General features: G+C 47.2%; 1 protein-coding gene across 1 annotated transcript in view; it reads left to right on the forward strand.

Moving 5' to 3' along the window:
- SHQ1 (SHQ1, H/ACA ribonucleoprotein assembly factor) overlaps positions 1-16758 on the forward strand; it is a 331525-nt gene extending 314767 nt beyond the window's left edge. The window contains exon 13 of the mRNA XM_045808098.2: positions 16107-16758. Within this exon, the coding sequence (XP_045664054.2) occupies positions 16107-16181 (75 nt within the window). The 3' untranslated portion in view covers positions 16182-16758. The remainder of the gene's footprint in view (positions 1-16106) is intronic.
- Positions 16759-18310: the final 1552 nt, after the last annotated feature.

Here is an 18310-nt window from a genome sequence, read left to right on the forward strand (position 1 = left end):
TTCTTTATTTCTCTGTAATAGATTTTTTCCCTTGAATATCTCTACCCAGCTAGAGAGTGAAGGGGGTAGGTAGGATTTTATGCCCGCCTGGTCATTTACACAGTCTGTGAGATGACTGCTCAGTCATCGCCTGGCTGGGCAGGGGGAGAAGGGCAGCCATCACTGCGAATCCCCCTCCTCAGCCCTGGACATGGAACCTGAGCCCATGCGGGGTGAGTAGGAAGCGGAAGAGGAACCCAGGTCCTCACAGCTTTCCTTTAAGGAATGAGTGGTCAGAGCAACTGCCTGGACTGGGGGACCGTGGAAGGGCTCTTGGTTTTCCTAGCTTTTCCTAGCACAGTTCTGGAACCAGAGCCATCTCTGATGGGTGTGGGATTATGCCTTGCACAAGCGCCTCCACCGGGGGGCTGAAGTCCAGCCATTGCCTTGCTAGCTAAGCCACGAAGCCGCGGGGCTGTGTGTGTAGGAAGAAGGAGGCCCTTTCTATTAGCACAAAGGCATTCTGTGGGCCGGGACAGACCCTGGCCAGCACCCAGAGTCCAGGTTCTTTGCTCTTGGCTTTGCATTCTTTGCCTGTGGCAGCTTGTTGCTCCCAATTACAGGCCAGCGCTGGTTCTATCTCCCCTGTCCCGCGATGGGCCCATGGGGAATTCTGGGTCCCCTACATGCCCTGAACAGGCTACAGAGGGCCTGGACATCTTCCTCAGCCCCCTGCATACACTGCGGCTATCACCTGCCCACCATGGCTCCTGGGCTGAGGGACCCAGGGCCTTCAGCCAGAGGCTGGCTGGCAGACTTCCTTGCACTCTGCCCTGGGATGTGATCCAATTACCCTGTGTTCTCCCACTTTCCCCCTCATTTTCTAGGTGTTTCTAAATCTCCTCTCCCTAGAGACATCTGTCCTGATGGCTTTTTCAGCTTTTCCTCTTCTTCCCACCATCTTCCCAGGGTGGCATGGCTAGGTCTGGGGCATATCTGGGAAAGACAAAACTCAGTGATCTGAAGTGGTACTTCCCTACCTTTTCCCGCTGGTAGCACACCTAGAAAATAATATGTATATGGCCCACTGGGTGACCTCGAGGGGATCTGGAACCCTGGAGGGCTGCCCTGCGGAACTAAAGGGGGGCCCAACCACCAAGATCCTACCAGGCTGCTCCAAGATGGACACCAACTCCCCTGGGGTGCATGGAGGCACTCTGGTGGGGCAGTTATCCCTCCAGCCTGACTTTGCTAGAGAGGAATTGTGTCGTTGAGAAATACCTTTCCCCCTTCATAAAGCCTTGCTTTCAAGGCCATTGTCTCTCTGCAGAGGTCAAGAACCTCAGCTTGGAGACTAATGCTGATCAATGGGCTCTTTATTCTTTGATCTTTCTTTTTCCCTAGGGCACTAAACTTCCTGGCTCAGCCCTAGAGCTGGGAAGCAGCAAGAAAATAGAGTTTCAAGTGGGAAACTAAAATACACAGGCAAAGCCTTGGTGAAATAAGATCCCCAATACAGCTGTAATGATAGGAACCCCTCTGGCCGTGTGTGTGTGTGTGTGTGTGTGTGTGTGTGTGTGTGTGTGTATGTGTGTATGGGAGGGCACTATGGGTTTGGGGTTCGTGGGTAAGATCTGAAGGCAGCCGCACACTTGAGTTTGAATAAACGGAATTTATCAGCACCCTTGAATAAATTGTGGCTAACCTGCCTTCTAAAAGAGCAGATTCATGTTACTTCCAGGGCTTTTGTTTTGCTGAGTGGCTTATGCAAATGCAGAGCCAGCCCAGTGGCTCCCAGTGATGAAGGGGAGGGAACACCCTATATTCCTTTCTGGCCCTCCTGTGCCCCTTCCCTGTCAATACTCACTCCGTGTGCGTTTCCTATAAATAAGACACTATAGCATCTATTCCTTGTGTTCCGATTTCCTTTGCTTAACATCATGTCTTGCACTCATCCGTGTAGCTGTGGATGGCAGCTGGGTGTTCTTTTTCGTTGCTCTGTAGTATTCTGGTGTGGCAAAATACCCTCCGTGTACCTGGCCTTTCTACACTTCATTTGGACCGTCCCCATTTTGTTATCACACACAAAGCTGCTGTGAACGTTTTTGTTCATGCCTTTTTGTGGGCATCACTCATTTCGCTTTTATGTGGGTTTTTAAAAATCTTGCTAAAGTAATTGTTTATTTCTGATAAAGTCATATATGTTCATTTAGAAAATGGGATATCCCAAAGGACAGGTTTTTGAAAAGTTGTCATCAATGTACATTCAATTTTGTCCTTGGCTTTTCTTTTCTTTTAAGTAGGCTCTGTGCCCAGTAAGGGGCTTGAACTCACGACGCTGAGATCAAGAGTGGCATGCTCTGCTGACTGAGCCAGCCAAGCACTCCTGTACTTGGCTTTTTCACTCCAAACACCCTGAGTGTTTTTTCATTATATTCCATATGGAAGGATCTTACCCTCTTTTTTTTTTTCTTAACCTCTTTTTAATTCCTTTTGGCCTCATTCCTGGATAGGCCATCAGCTAATATTTGCGATGGTTCTGAGAAGGTTTTACCCAGAAGAGACCTGGAGATAGCTGGAGACCTATCCTATCCCCCACAATCCCCAGACAGATGCAGGCTGTCTAATGTGAGAACGCACTGGGTCAGGAGGGCAGATGCCTCCCTCCATCACCCCCGGACTGAACAATCACAAATGGACCTAACAAGGTGCAAGTACAGGCTGCAAATTGAGAAAAGAATGAGAAGTGCAGCTGTGAAATTGGAAAACAGAGTAATAGTAAATAGGGAGGCAAGCAATGAGTTTGGAAAGCAGTGTCGCTGCCCTCACTGAAAGTGTCTTGGACAGCTCACCCTGCACGTGATCGATTTCGGTGTTTCAGTTCTACAGGATCCCTCGATTCACGTTATCCTGGCAAAGAAAATCACAGCACAAATGCAAACCTAATGCTTTCCCATCTCCTCCCTCTCTTGGTTCATCTCGAATATTGGCAAACTTTTCTCAATCCCTTGTTTGCATTCATTTTGCCAGTTACATTTGATCATAAACCTAAGTATCTGGAAGTACCTCTCTGTACTTGTTTCCTCATCTGTAAAATGGGGTGAGGGATGATCCCCTAACTCTTACAGCAGGGTTTTTCAACCTCAGCACTGTTGACATTTTGGGCCAGTTGATTCTCAGTCATAGGGCTGTCCTAAGCATCATGGGATGTGTGACCCACTAGGTGCCAGTAACAACACCCTCCCCTCAAGCTGATGAGCAAAAAGGTCTTCAGACATTGCCATATATTCCCAGGGGTTGAGGGGGAGGGCAATATAACTCACATTCGAGAAGAACTGGCTTAGAGTTACTATACGTATCACGTGAGACGATATCAGGAAAGTGCTTAGAAGAGTACCTGGCACTAAGGAAGCGCTCAGTGCTGATGAGGAGGTCCTAGAAATGTGGACCTGCGGCTGGGGCTACTTCACAAACCGATGTGCTTGTTCATGTATTTCATCGCTATTACTTTTTGCATCTTCTGTTGCACCCTTCTTAAAGTGCCATGGTTTAAAGGGCTTTTTTTTTTTTTTTTTTTTTTTTTTTTTTATGAGCGGTTCCTTTCTTTATAGGTACAAGTATCAGAAATAAAACTTAGAAGTACTGGCATTTGCAAGTGGCTTTTGAAACTGGAGAATGTCAAGGAAATGTAAATCATACTCTCTATGAGCAGGAGAGTGCCTTTTTCTGAAGCTTTTGCAACCATTAACTCATTGGACACCACGACAGTGTGTTCTAGCTGAGCCTAAACGCAGTTCCGAGCTTTGCTGTTTGAGGACAGCCTGGGCTGGAGAGAGACCGCAGGGTTGGTGCACGGGGGGGGGGGGGGGGGGGGGGGGGCATGGGGGTGTTATTTGGTTTATTTCTTCCTGGTGGAAGGGGCAAGATTATTGTGGACTGGGAGACCTGAAGACAGATGAGGAAGACGGCGGGATGGTGTAGGTCCTTTCATGCAGCCTTAGGGAACTCAGTGACGAGAAGGGGCTTAGGACCGTGTTGCAGAAGAATACTGCCGCCAGATGCAGGGGAAGGGCAACCTTGCGTCAAGCTGTCTGCCACACACCCTGTCAGCTTGGGCTTCTTGAACCCGCATGCCCTCCAGAAAGGAGTCCAAGTGGTTTCAGGTTTCTTGCATGTCACACCCCACTCCCACCAGCAGACACGGAAAACACCAAGGTATGTGACTGGGACCTCTTCTCTGGTCTTTTGCCAGGCCCCTGAGGGCCTGTCCCCGCCCTTGGCGCAGTTCTGCCTTGATTCTGCCTAGAGTTCTACCTGCCCTGGGGGACCAAGGACACAGTTCTTTAAGTCCCTGGGGTCCCTGAGATGAGGCCCGTCAGCAGCAGTCTCCTCGGGTTACCGCTCTGAGACTTACAGCCACGCCCCCAGCCTGTCCCCGGGCTCCAGCCACACTCACAGCCACGCCCACGGCTGCGGCCGCTCCGCCTGGACATTCCTCCTCACAGCTGCTTTCAGCCAAGTGGCTGCCACCAAGTTCCTGTGAAATGACTCATAGGAGACTGCTAACTTTGGGGGAAATCTCGTGCCTGCTTTATTTGTATGCTGTGGGGGCCAATACGGTGAGAGGCCACATAGCAACTGAACTCTAGAGCTTTCAAACTCTACGCTCAAAACGCCACATTTTAAAGACCCCTGCACACCCCTCTGTGCAATACGTTGGGACCCGCTCTGCGTCCTCTCTCTTTGAGTAGAAGAGAGGCCAGCCATGAGTACCCTGGCACCGTTTTATATCTTAGCGTGGCATTTGGGAGGGCACTCCCGAGTACCGCTGGACCTCCAAATGTGTCTGTGCAGCCCAGTAAAACTTAATTTCCATTCTGTCCCTTTGTCCCCGGGATCCTCACCAGATCGGGCTGTGCCAAAGCCAGCTCAGCCCTGAGAACCGTGCCATGGCCCTTGGAAGCCCTCAATATCCATTTGGACTGCCTGGCCAGCTCCTCCCTCTAGAACAAGAGCGCTCCAAGGTCACGGACTGTGTCTGCTTGGTCGTTGTTTACAGGGCAAAAATGATTGGCATACGAGTGTTCTCATTTCTTTCTCACCATACCAGAGGCAGCCCTGAAGTTGACAGCCCATCTCCTCCCTCTTGCTGAAGAGATGGGTGAGAAACTGGGTTGATCTATAAAGAAATGGAGAGAGGAGGGCAGAGGAAAGTGTATAAATGAGGGCTTCCAAACTTGACCTGCATCAGAAGAACCACGTGGGGATCTTGCTAACATGCAGACTGTGATTCCGTAAATCTGGGGTGGAGCCTGACACTGCATTTCTAACACACTCCTGGGTGACAGAGATGCTGCTGGTGTTAGAACACACCCGCACAGCAAGGGCATACAGGACTGGATATCCAGGAGGGTTGCACCTAGCGGGAGAGAGAAATCCCATAGAGTAGCTTTAGCATGTGAGAGAAATGGATAGAAAAGAAAAGGTTTGGTTTGGTTTGGTTTGGTTTTTATAAGTGTTGTCACAGCCTCTGTACTTGGCCCTCCTCATTCTCAAGAAATGCAAGGACATTGTTTGTCAACTGCCCAGCCTTGAGCCTGTCTTCTTCAGCTAATGGCTCTCCAATTATGTCTGACGGCATGGTTAGCCAGGTGGCCACCCCTCCCTGGCACGTGACTGTCAGTGAGGCCAATGAGGGCTCCTGCTCTGAAATCTGAATCATGGATTCAGGCCCAAAACCGAGAACAGTTGGAGTGTTCTCTTTCCAGCCAAGGCAGCTGGGTGAGATTTTTGAGCATTTTCTGCTGCCAAGAACCTTCTGGAGATGCTGGGTGCCTGATGGCTCCGTGCCTGAGTCTTTAGCCTTCCCTTTGCTCTAGAGTACTCTCCGGTATCCTTCCAAGAATTTCTTTTTTTTGCCTAGACCAGCCAGAGTCAGTTTCTGTTGCTTGCCATCAAATCACCCTAACAGATATGCTATTTAACCAATATAACATTTTGAGCTATTATGGTGAAATAATGTTTCATTTCCCGACTCTGGTGGGGGGTCATTTTAATACCACTTCACCACTTAGGCTGAACCTATGGTTGCTGGTTTTAAACAGATTGCATTTGGAGTTCATGCCTAGCTCCGTGCCTGAGAGAAACACAGTAGGTGCTCGATGAATAGCCATAGAAAAAATGAGCAGTCACTTGACAGCATGTGCGCTGAGCCCTGGCATCTGTCAGTTGCCCCTGTGCCCAGGGAGATGTTAGATGGCCATCAAATACTAAAATAGCAACAGCTTATAGGAGAGCCTGTGTAAGCTTGTAGCAGCACTAGCTAATAAACTTCTGACATTTTCCCTGGATTTCCTTTCTCCATGTATCTTTTAAGAGCAAAGTGGTGTGGAAGGTCAGCAGGGAGCATGGTCTTTGTTCCATGAATGTATTGCGTTTCCATTAAAATAATCCCAGTTAAATGAGAAGCATGCCAGCATTTTCACTGTGGCCTTCCCAGTTCTAGCAGTCATTGCTAAAAAAGAGATAAACTCTCTATGTACTCTAAGGGCTAATAGCCCAGGCTGTAGAGGCAAAAAAAATCTACCATCCCAAGTGCGCTATGAACAAGCTATCCTTGGGCACGTGGCTTAAGTTTTCTGAGGCTCAGTTCCCTCATCTGTAAAATGGGCGTGGTATTAGCATCTTCCTCAGTGGGGTGTTATGAAGATTCAGTAAAGCAATGCCTATAAAGTACTTATGTGCACTAAGGCGATGCCTCTAAAGTGCCTGGATACTTGATAAGTGCAAGCTATTAATAAAATTCATTTTTCACTAAAGCCAGAACGTATAATTCTTCCCCCTCCTACTTTTAATAGAAGTCTTAAAAAAGGCATTTGATCCAATTATGGTAAAAAAAAAAAATGTCGTACCCATGCGGAAAAGACAGAAAGAAAACATACTACAATTTGTAATGTTTGTCTATGGGTGTGACATTATGTATAATTTTTTTCTTCTTTTAGCTTTCTACGCCTTCCAGCTTCTTTTGCAGTGAACATGTACGTTACTTTTATAACCAGAAGAGAAGCCCTGACAAATGCTATCTTTAAAAAAGAAGGAAAATATTGAGGCAAACTGCAACATGATTTTGTAGAAACTGGGTAGGAAAAAAAATTCCCTGTTAGATGGAGAAATAGATGTTTTCTGGTCAAGAGCTTATTGGGAGGGAAATGACATCAATTTGGGTTCTCATCAGTTCGAGTGGCAAATCATAATGCAAAATGAAAGTACGTTCGGGGGAGCCGAACCCACACTGGGATTTTGCTGCCTGAATCATTAAGCTAGAAATGACCTCAGGAGGGCATGTGACCCCACCCCCTTCCCTCTCCTCAGGAAGGCTGACCCTGGGACTTTTCAGGACTCATGAGCAATGGTCCTATTTATAAGCCCTCTAGGAACTAACTCTACATACATTTCCTTCCTCCTAAGCTTCAGGCAGGCCCAATTCAGCTTTTGCAGGTGCCCTCAACTAACGATCTCCAACCTAGTTCTCCTTCTGCCTGGAAGAGGCCTGGGAATTGTCCCAGATCTTTTCTGTTTACCCTGGGTCCTTGCACAAAACCTCATCCCCCTGGAAGTCGGTTTTGTCACCTCTAAAAGAGGGATGAGAAGGGTTCGAAGAGATAGTGCAGAGCTGGGAGTTCGACGGGGCCATCTTGTCCTGCGACACAGCCCACGTGTTTAGCCATGTCCCTACCGCCCTGGGGGGACAGGGTGACACACAGAGGTAGCTTGTCTACAGGAAAGGTGACAGGTTTTTGGAGGTGGTGGTAGCAATCCTGGAAGAAGGAAGTGAGGGGTGGCTGGGAATGGGAGGAAGGGAGATTGGGGGAGGGGGTCCAGAGAAAAATGGAGGCAGCTCAGGAAATCAGTGGTCAGCAAGGGTTCACACAATGCAACAGAAACCCCTGTCACAGCAACCGCCAGGGAGCTCAAGAACCGAGCTGCTAGAGATTCCATTTTAACCAGCCTGCTGTTCAGGACTGTAATACCCCTCTCATTATCCACGAACTTTTAGGGGCCCAGCCTTGTGTTCATAATGCTTTGAGGCACGGAGGAAGTGAGCTGGTCCAGCAGTAACGGAGGGGGAGACCGGGTACGGCAGCCTCAAGAGCAGAGGATGAGGGTTAAGGACTTGGGAACAGTACGGACCAAAGCTGCAGTCCCCACTGATCAGACAGGGTAGAACTTTCCAGAAATCTGTGGAGTTTTAAAGGAGACTTGTCAAAGCACTGCAGTAGAGGCTGAAACCATTTTCCTGGTGTATTAAAGGGAAGAGTGATTACTGGATTTCGAAGAACTTGGGCTCTTCAAGGGGGAGGGGTCTGGATGACGGGTATTAGCAGTGTTAATATGAGTCGTAGTGAAGAGTATCACTATTATTACTGATATTTGTATTGGTATTGGTATATTCCTTCCCTTCCCTCAAGTCTTGAATTAGCTCTGGCATCCATTCTCCTGGGGCTGAATCAATGAACCACCACGAAGACCCTGCCTCCCTGCGTGTTGATGAGAGTGGCATGTGGTCTCAAATTAAACGCCCTCCTGGGACCAGAGAGATACACTTATTGCCCACACCCCCTCCATCCTCATCCCAGGTCACTTCATCATGAAAGGAAGTTAAATGGGGTTGGAATGAATTGCTCTTCCTGAAGCCGTGCGTGTAGGTCCCTAACCTTCCTAGACGGCTGCTGGCTGAAGGCTGGACCATCTGCTGCTGCCTAGCAGACCTCCAGACAATTTAATAGCTTAAGTAACAGTACGCTTGTATGCTCTCACACAGTTTCTGCCGGTCAGGAAATAGGGAGTGGCTTAGCTGGGCGGTTGTGGCCTGGGGTTGCTCAAGAAGTTACTGTCAAGATGTCACCCAGGGCTGCACTCCTCTGAAGGTTCGGGGACAAAGGCTCGGTTTCCAAGATGGCCCACTCACGTAGCTGGCAAGGTGGCGCTGGTAGTTAGCAGGAGCTTCCATTCCTCGCCCCCAAGGATCTCACTTGATCGTCCTCATGACATGGCAGCTAGTTTCCCCTTTCCCCCAGAATGACTGAGCCAAAAGAGAGTAAGGCAGAATCATAATACCTTTTATGACCTAGACTCAGAAGCACATGCTGTCATTTCTGCAATGTCCTGCCGGTCATAGAGGTCAGCTGTACGCACTGGGGGAGGGCATGAATACTGGGAGGTGAAAATCACAGGGGACCCCATCCAAGGCTGGCTTCCACCCTCCCCATCCCCCCCGACTCCAGTACCAACTGAGACCGACCATGTTACAACTCCCAGAATCACTGGTTTTTTCTTCTTTCTACATGAGTGCGAAATTGGCCAATTTTCAGTTACATGAATAATTGTAATGATAATCCCACTTGACATTACTGCATCATTTTCATCTTCTGGGAGCTATTACTGCTCCATGCTGCAAATGAGGAAATGAAGGCTCAGAGAAGTTCAATGACTTGCCCAGTGTCCCAAAGTTAGAAAGTTCTGGAAGGCTGAGAACTGAACTTGTGTGTTGTAGTTCCCAGCCCAATGTCCTTGTCATCACACTACACCATGCCAACCAGCCTCAAAGACACCACATGCCTCCTTATTTTCCAGGGCAAATGTGGATTAGAAAGCGATGGTAGTGTAGGAGACCTCATCTTTCTTTATTTGGAGAAAGCTATTATACAGGTGATCCATGCTCATTATGAAAAAATTACGAAATAAAAATAATTTTTTAAAAAAGAAGAAAGGAGGGGCGCCTGGGTGACTCAGTGGGTTAAGCATCTGCCTTTGGCTTGGGTTATGATTCCGAGGTCCTGGGATTGAGCCCCTTGTTGGGGGGGGGGTCCCTGCTCAGCAGAGAGCCTGCTTCTCCCTCTCTCTCTCTGCTCCTCCCCCCACTTGTGCATGCGCACGTGCTCTCTCTTAAATAAATAAAATCTTAAAAAAGAAAAAGACATTCCCTCGTCGTTCTACTCACCCAAATCTACCACTGTTAATATCTTCGTATATTCCCCTAAGGACAAAGGAAATGGTTTTAGAGTACATCGCATTAATGGCATCTCCAGGGCAAATTGTGAAGGAAATCCCATCCTCAAGCTTCACCCGAGGAGAGGAAGGATGTGAAATGTGAAAGTCATGAGTGCAGCAGGCTGTGTGTGTGCGTGCGTGTGTGCACACATGTGCATGTGCCGGGTACTTCTCTGCCCAGACCAAGAGAGGGCTTGGCGCGTCAGCAGTTAGCCAAGTTGGCAGGGAATTTACTACAACTTCGTAGAGAGTGTTTCTTCAAATGAGAGGCAGAGCAGCTGTGACTTTAGGTGACAAAAGTGGCCTGCCCTCCAGTTTGGTTCAAGTTCCTGTAGGCAGGCGAAGGTTGATTACGTTTAATTCAATCCATTTGGTCTTCTGCTGAGGGATGGGGTCCTTGTGTGGTCCCCGGGCACTGCAAGATTCCCCTTCACCATTTTTCTTGCACATGAAATGTCTTATTTGTGACTGTCTTCCCAGTCCCTCCTGCAAGCAGAAGGGCAGCCCCAGAGAGGGGGTCTCATCTGCCTTGCTCACCTGCCTTTACCTTCCAGCACCTGTCTCACTGTCTGGCAGGTTGTACTCTCACAGCACGCTTGAATTGACTGCAGAATTTGGGAGTGTGCACAAGATAGTTGCTAGGGGCATCCATACTTGTCCGTAGAAAGAACTAGACCCCACTCAAGGGGGTAGTCAAAGTCCCGGCACCTTCTCTATGTCATCTGTTTGTAGCTCAGGGCCCCTCAAGGAGGTTGCCAGCACCTGGAAACGGAAAGGCCAGGTCCACATCTTCTCTTCCAAGAACTGCAAGAGGCATTCCAATGTATTGTGCACTTGTTTTGTCCCAAACTAGAAAGATCGAAGGACATTGACTCTTCGTCATTCTCACTCAATCTCAGCTTCTCAAGATTTCTCCCTTTAAGTGCAGTGTCAGGAGGCAGTGAGGGATGGGGTTATGAGCACCAGGCTTGGAGTCTCATGAAACAGGAATCCAGTGCCAGGTCATCTACATTTCAGCTGTGTGAGCTGCGGGAGTTTTGGTGACCTCTCTGAACTTCAGTGTCTTCATGGGTGAAATGGGAACAGTGAATGTGCCGTGTTGCACTGCTTAAATGAGATCAACGGGAAAGTTGTGAGTGCAGTGCTTTGGCACATTGTCTGTGTCTTAAGAATATATGTGTTTCCCTCTGGGAAAATCCCCTTTCACCTTGAAAGTCAAAAAGCAGTGTCAGCCCTGCAGCCCCCAGGGTGTGTGCATGAGGAGTGCATTGAGAAATTCTGCCCATGGACGGCCGCCCACTGAATAGGGTCTCTATTCACTGATACAGAACTCTCTCCCTGTGAGATTGGGAGATGCTGGAGTACAACCGCAGGCGATGAGGCAGAGAGGCCATCGCAGAGTCCCAGGAGCACACTCCCAGCACCAGGCAGGACCCGTCAAGGCTGGAAAGGATACCAACGTCCTAATGGAGAGTGTGGGCAGGCTCTCCCTAGAGGGGTCTTTTTTCTTCTGTTTGGGATGGGCCGGAGAGGTCCCGTCTCTGCTAAGAGTCCGGGTTTGGGGGCTGAAGTAGAAATCCTAGGAAGACCAAGGTTCCAGATGATAATCCCAGGACCGGGACGTTAGGGAGTGGATTAAGCATGTCCCCTGTGGTTTCTCTGCCAGTCTCCTGCTGGACTCCTTGCCTCCCTTTTGGCATCTTTCTTGTTAGAGGGCAACTTCTCTCCCCATCAAAACTTACCCACACCTGGACCAATTCTCTGAACCTAATTGTTTTGACAGTCAGACTCATATGAAAGAGTTATGGGGGTCACTGTTTGCAATATGTGATGACTTAAATTAACTAGGTGCTTCTTGAAGATACCACCTGCATTTTCTGTGCTGTAGGACTAGAAATCGTGCCCATTCTGCCTCCAGGATCTTCTGTCTTTCCATGGCGTCTGGGAGAGCGGTCATAAGGATTAAGTATTTATTATCTCTGATCTAGAGTGATCACTTAGCTCCATTTTATGAATGAGAAATCTAAGATTTTGAAGGCGAAATGACTTCTCCGAAGTCTCATGGTAACTTTGTCACAGAACCTTGGGGACATCTCTCCTGACCTCTTTCCATCTGCCTGTCCCTAATTCTAGAATCTTCCCACTCAAAATGTGATGTGTAGACCAGAGGCACTGGCATCACCTGGGAGCTTGTTAAAAATGCAGAATCTCAAATCCAACCCGAGACCTATTGAAATGAAATCTGCATTTTAACAAGATCCCCAGTTGATTTATATGCCATTTAGAATCTGAAAAGCACTGGTTTAGAACTCACATTTTTCCCCCATTTCCATTCTCATCATTACTTCAACCCCAAGGGTCCATGAACCTCTGAGGCTGAATTTAGCCCAATCTCAACATATCATGTTCAAGGAGTCTGATGTCATTACACACGGCACAATTTTCCGGTGGAAAAGATTTCTGCCCAGTTTTCTGACATTTTTTTTCCTTTATCTTATTTAAAATTCTAAAAAGCAAAGCCTCATTAATGGAGAGCTTTTTAGAATGGGCAGGAGAATCCACCACCTTGAACTTCTAGCAGGAAAGGTATGATAGACACTTAATAAATAATCATAACTGGGTGGTGACACGAGTGTGAAAGCACTTAGCAAATTATAAAGCGGTGCACGAATGTTCCTGATTATAATTCCCAGGCTGTAGGATCGCAGAACGAGATCCTTCATGAGCCCATTCAGGGTGAAAATGTTTCTCAAGAATATAATGTGAAACTTAAAGTTTTTTAATTATTCTCATTTTCTAGACATCTAAGGGGCTAAAACAGTGGTTGTGACCCCTGGCTATACATCAGAATCACTTGGGGGGAGCTTCATTTAGGAGCCTTATTTTTAAAATACGTAAGCCTGGGCTTGGCCCTTGACCCTATTTCTGGAGGTCCTGAGGGTCAGGGCTGGGCCATGGTTTATTGTAAAACCCTCCCAGGTGATTCTAATACACAGTGAGACTGGAGAGCCACTGAGCTGGAAAGTTGTTATTCCCAGGTTTACGGTAAATGAATGTGAGTAAGCATTTTCTCCATGTTTATGATATGGCTCGAGTCCACATTTTCTAATTTGTAAATCTTAATGATGATTAAACCACCAGGAGATACGCCCCCCCCCAGATTTGAATACTAATGGCTGCTGATTCCCAACAGTATTAACTTGGTAACGACAATTTCGTTCATCCTTCCTTCTCTTACCACTTAACAGGGGTCAGCTGACCTTCATGGCACCGGGGACTGACCTAGTCCCGACAGCCTATTTGTATGCAGGCTTGTACCCCGGTGTCAACACCAAATTCTCAAATTCCATGTGATTTTTAGTCCAGTGCTGAGACATTTTGACAACACGGGTTTGAAAGAATATTGATGAGGGTCTAAGAGACCTAAGTTCTAGGCAATGTTCTTTCCTGGAGTTGTCTGATGTTGGGTCAGTTTCCTGCTGTGAAAAACGAGGGTGTTGGACCAGTGCTTATTGAATCTGGCTGACTGTCAGAGTCACCTGGAGGGCTTTGCAAAACCACAGATTTCAAGGCCCCAGAGCTACCTGTTGAAACTTTTGGAGTGTGTGTGTGTGTGTGTGTGTGTGTGTGTGTGTGTGTAGGGGGGGCAGAGTGGGAGGCAGTGTTGGAAAGCAGGATTTTTTTTTTGGAAAGCGGGATTTTTTTAAAAAAGATTTATTTATTTGAGAGAGAGAGAGAGAGAGAGAGAGAGACAGAGAGAGACAGAGAGTGGGGGAGGGGCAGAGGGACAGAATCTTCAAGCAGACTCTGAGCTAAGGGAGGAGCCTGATGCAGAGTACAGAGCCTGAAGGGGGGCTCCATCTCAGGACCCTGAGATCATGCATGACCTGAGCTGAAATCACAAGTCAGACGCTTAACCCACTGAGCCGCCCAGGTGCCGCTGGAAAGCAGAATTTTTAAAAGAATCCTAAAATGGACTGGAAAATTAGCTGTTTGTGAGCCCTTGGACGAGATAAACTCCTAAATCCTTCTCTAAGAATCTACGACATTAGATCTAGTTGGTTAAGTTCCTCTATCAGAAGAAGCTGGTCTGGGGGCAGGGCCTGACCAGAGGGCTGGGTCTGCAGAAGGATAAAGCAGAACGGGCACAACAAGAAGTGTCATCTTTGACCACCGCCTGCGTGTGTCTCAAGACTCGCTGTTCTTATGGCTTCTGCTCAGGTCTTTTGGTCAGAGTCATATTGTTAAATGTCTAACGGCTGTCGTACCACATTACCTTTGAAAACCGTTGAAAAGGTGCTTTTTGGGAATGATGTTCTTAGAATAATTGTCCTCACTTATCCTGCTACCCACCTCATGTTGCTGCTGCTCCGAGTTTCACTGTGTAAAAGAATCTGGGATGTTTGTTTAAAATGAGGGCTCCAGGGCGCCTGGCTGGCCCGGTGGCTGGAACATGGGACTCCTGATCTTGGGGTCCTGAGTTCGAGCCCCGCACTGGGTGTAGAGCTTACTTAAACGAACAAACAAACAAACAAACAAAAAACAGGTTCCTGAGCATTTCCTCCGATTCTAATTCAGGAGATTTGGTTTGGGCCCAGAAACCTGCATTTTTATAAGCATTCTAAGGCATCCAAACTGCTCTTACTCTTCCTGAAAAACTTAGTTTGCAGCCTTTCTCAGGCTTCCTTTATGATAAGAGTCTCCTGAGTCCATCAACAAATGAATGGATCAAATGTGACCCAGCTATAAAATGCAATAATCCTCAGCCAGAAAAAGAAGTGAAGTATGGAGAACGCGCTACGACATGCACGAGCCTTGAAAGCATTATAGTAAGTGGAAGTCAGATACAAAAGGCCACATCGTGTACAATTCCATTCATACGAAATGTCCAGAATAGGGAGAACCCATAGAGACAGGAAGTTGATCAGTGGTTGCCAGGGGCTTGGAGGGAGAGAGGAATGCAGAGTGAGTGCTAATGGATAGGGGTTTCTTTAAGGGTGATGAAATGTTCTCAGAAAGTGGTGATAGTTGCACAACTTTGTGAATATGTTTAAATCATTAAATTGTGTACTTTAAAAAGGTGAATGTTATGGCATGTGAATTCTATCTTTAGGAAGAGAAACAGGGGCACCTGGCAGTCTCAGTCAATAGAGCACGTGAGTCTTGATCTCAGGGTTGTGAGTTCGAGCCCCATGCTGAGTGTAGAGATTACTTAAAAAAACAAAATCTTTAAAAAAATACAAAAACCAACCAAACAAAAAACAACCTGAGCAGTTGTTTAAAAAAGCGGATTCCCAAGCCCTATCCAAGAGCTGCTAGTTAGCACCTCTAGGGAAGAACCTAAGAATCTGATTTTAATAAATGCCCCAAGTGATCCTTACCCTAAGGGAAGTTTAGGAGAAGCTCCTTGGAACACTGAAGGCCCGAGTCGCCCTTCTGCATGGACTCTTGAGCCTCCATCTGTGGTTGGCAGCCTCTCAGATGGTCCCCGTGATCCCTGCCTCCTAGTATTCTGCTCCCCTTGAGTGTAGACTGGGCTTGTTGACTCACTTCTAATGAATAGAGTACAATAGAAGTGATGGATATTACTTTCAATATTAGGTTTTTAAAAGATTAGGGCTTCCATCCAAAGAATATATACAAATGGCCAATAGCATATGAAAAGACACTCAATGCCATTCCTCAGTAGAGAAATGCAAATCAAAACCACAGTGGGATATCACCTCACGGCCATTAGGGTGGCCCCTATAAAACAAAACAACGGAAAATATTGTGTTGGTTAAAAGATGGTTAAAAGAAAAATTGTGGGGGTACCTGGGTGGCTCAGTCAGTTAAGCATCTGATTTTTTATTTTGATTTCCACTCAGATCGTGATCTCAGGGTCATGAGATTGAGCCCCACATTGGGCTCTGCACTGGGCGTGGAGCCTGCTTAAGATTCTCTGTCTCCCTCTCCCTCTGGCCCTCTCCTCCCCACCCCTCCCCTCAGGTGCTCTCTCTCTCTCTCTCAAAAAAAATTGTGGCTTCTATTGCAGGCTCTTGTTCTCTCTTGATAACACCCCCTCTGTTGTCCTCCAGCCCACGCTGTCTTTCAGATCCCCAGCTGTCACGTTGGGAGGACACTCAGGCATCCTATGGAGACCCACAAGGTGAGGAGCAGAGGCCTGCCGGTAACACCTTGGTGAACTTGGACGTGAATGTTCTGAAGCCTGCCAATATGTGAATAAACTTGAAAGTGCATCTTTACCCTCCCCAGTTGAACCTTCAGATAAATTGTAGCCCTCGCAAACAGCTTGACTGCAGCGTCACAAGAGACTCTGGGGTAGGAGCACTCAGCTGAGCTGCATCTGAATTCTGACACACCGAAGTTGTGACATAATGACAATTCATTGTTTTAAACTGCAAACTTTTGGGGTAATTCTCTATGCAGCAGTAGATAACTAATACACCATCAAATGCAGGGCACTGGCTGCAATCCTGTTTTTCAGGATATAAAACTGTGTGTATATTTTGGTAAGCCAAATAATGGGTCCCCCAAAATGTCCACATCCTAATCCCTGGAATGTGTAACTACGGTATGTTCCATGGCAAAAGGGACTGCAGATGTAATTAACATTACAAACTTTAGGGGCACCTGGGTGGCTCAGTTGGTTAAGTGTCTGACTTCGACTCAGGTCATATTCTCAGGATCCTGGGATTGAGCCCCACATCGGGCTCCCCACTTAGCAAGAAGTCTGCTTCTCCTTCTTCCTCTGTCCCTACCCGCCCCCCCCCCCCACCCTGTGCTCATGCTTTCTCTCTCTCTCTCTCAAAAAAAAAAAAAATAGTTACAAACTTTAAAATGATCCAAGTGGACCCAATCTAAGAGCATGAACCCTTGAAAGCAGAGAACTTTCTCTGGCCAGAGGTAGGAGAGATTTGGCAGAAGTAGAAGTTGGAGAGAGTCCAAGTGTGGGAGGGACCCCACCACTGACGGAGGGTGGTGGGCAATGTATAAAGCATGGAAATGAATGTGGGCAGCTTCTAGGAGCAAAGACCAGCACCCAGCTGACAGCCAGCAAGGAAAGAGGGACCTCAACCCCACATCTGTAAGGAGCTGAGTTCAACCAAAACTTGACTGAGCTTGGAAGTGATTCATCCCGAAGTCTCCAAAAAGGAATGCAGCCCTGCTGACACCTTGATGTTGGCCTTGTGAAACCCAGAGCAGAGAAACCGATCCAGCCAACTGGGATTTCGGATCTACAGAGGTGGGATAATAAATCTCTATTACGTTCAGTCACAAAGTTTGGGGTAATTTGTTCTGGCAGCAATAGAAAACGCACGTATTTATGTGTATATGGTATTTATTGGTTTTCAGTGCCTTCCTACCAGGTAGCGTAGCTATGCAAATGGTGCACAGTGCTATTTATCATTTTCCACTTACCCTGCTGAGGCACTCATTCACTATCTTCGTGCCTCCCTGTACTGCATTGTTTTTCAAGGCTCTCTGGGAAAGACACTCCTTTTTCGGGAGCCTGGCATCTGGCTGGGGCAAGACGGCATGCGTATTGCTTGTTTCTGAGGCTACTGATCAATACTTACCATTAGGACGACAGCTCCATGCATCACTAAACTTTGACCTCAGTGCCCCAGAGCAGTCCCAAGATGCCAATTGATGTACAGGCAATATACATATTCCTCAAATGCAATACCCCTTTCATAGACTTCCCTGAATTAAATTTTAGAGGCTTCAGGGATGGCAAAGTAATGTTGCTAATGTACTGGCAGGCCCAGGATATTCGGAACGGATGCTTGGATGAAAGTAATTGTGTTTATGCTTCTTAAAAAGATCTTTCGGATGGACACTGTGTTTGGATTGTTGACCAGACTGTTTCTGCCTTCCACACAATGGGTGGTGTGGGCAGAAAGTGTCCCTTAAGCCCGCTAAGTACACACCTAAGAAACCCAAGACCTCAAAACGAGTGGTTGGCTCCCCTTAGAAATCACAAGGTAGGGCTAAAAAGGGCCTAAAATAATGTAAATTGTGCTTTTTTTAAATCCACAACTTTTGGAATTTTATGTCCCCAGAAGTATGTATTTTTCCGGGAATTCTTCATAATGGTGTGCCATCACATACCATCCTGGTGCACTGAGTAAAAGGAGATGATGCTCCTGTTTTCCTGCATCTGTCCAAAAGAGATCAATTGCCAAACCGTTGTTTGGATTAAAACCAAACGGTTAATTTAATCAAGCTTTCAAGAGGCAGTTATTTTGATTAAAGGAATCATATCTGAGTGGCCTTT

Source organism: Ursus americanus, chromosome 14, assembly GCF_024610735.1.
Source record: "Ursus americanus isolate L20-20 chromosome 14, mUrsAme1.1.p, whole genome shotgun sequence".
Taxonomy (NCBI): domain Eukaryota; kingdom Metazoa; phylum Chordata; class Mammalia; order Carnivora; family Ursidae; genus Ursus; species Ursus americanus.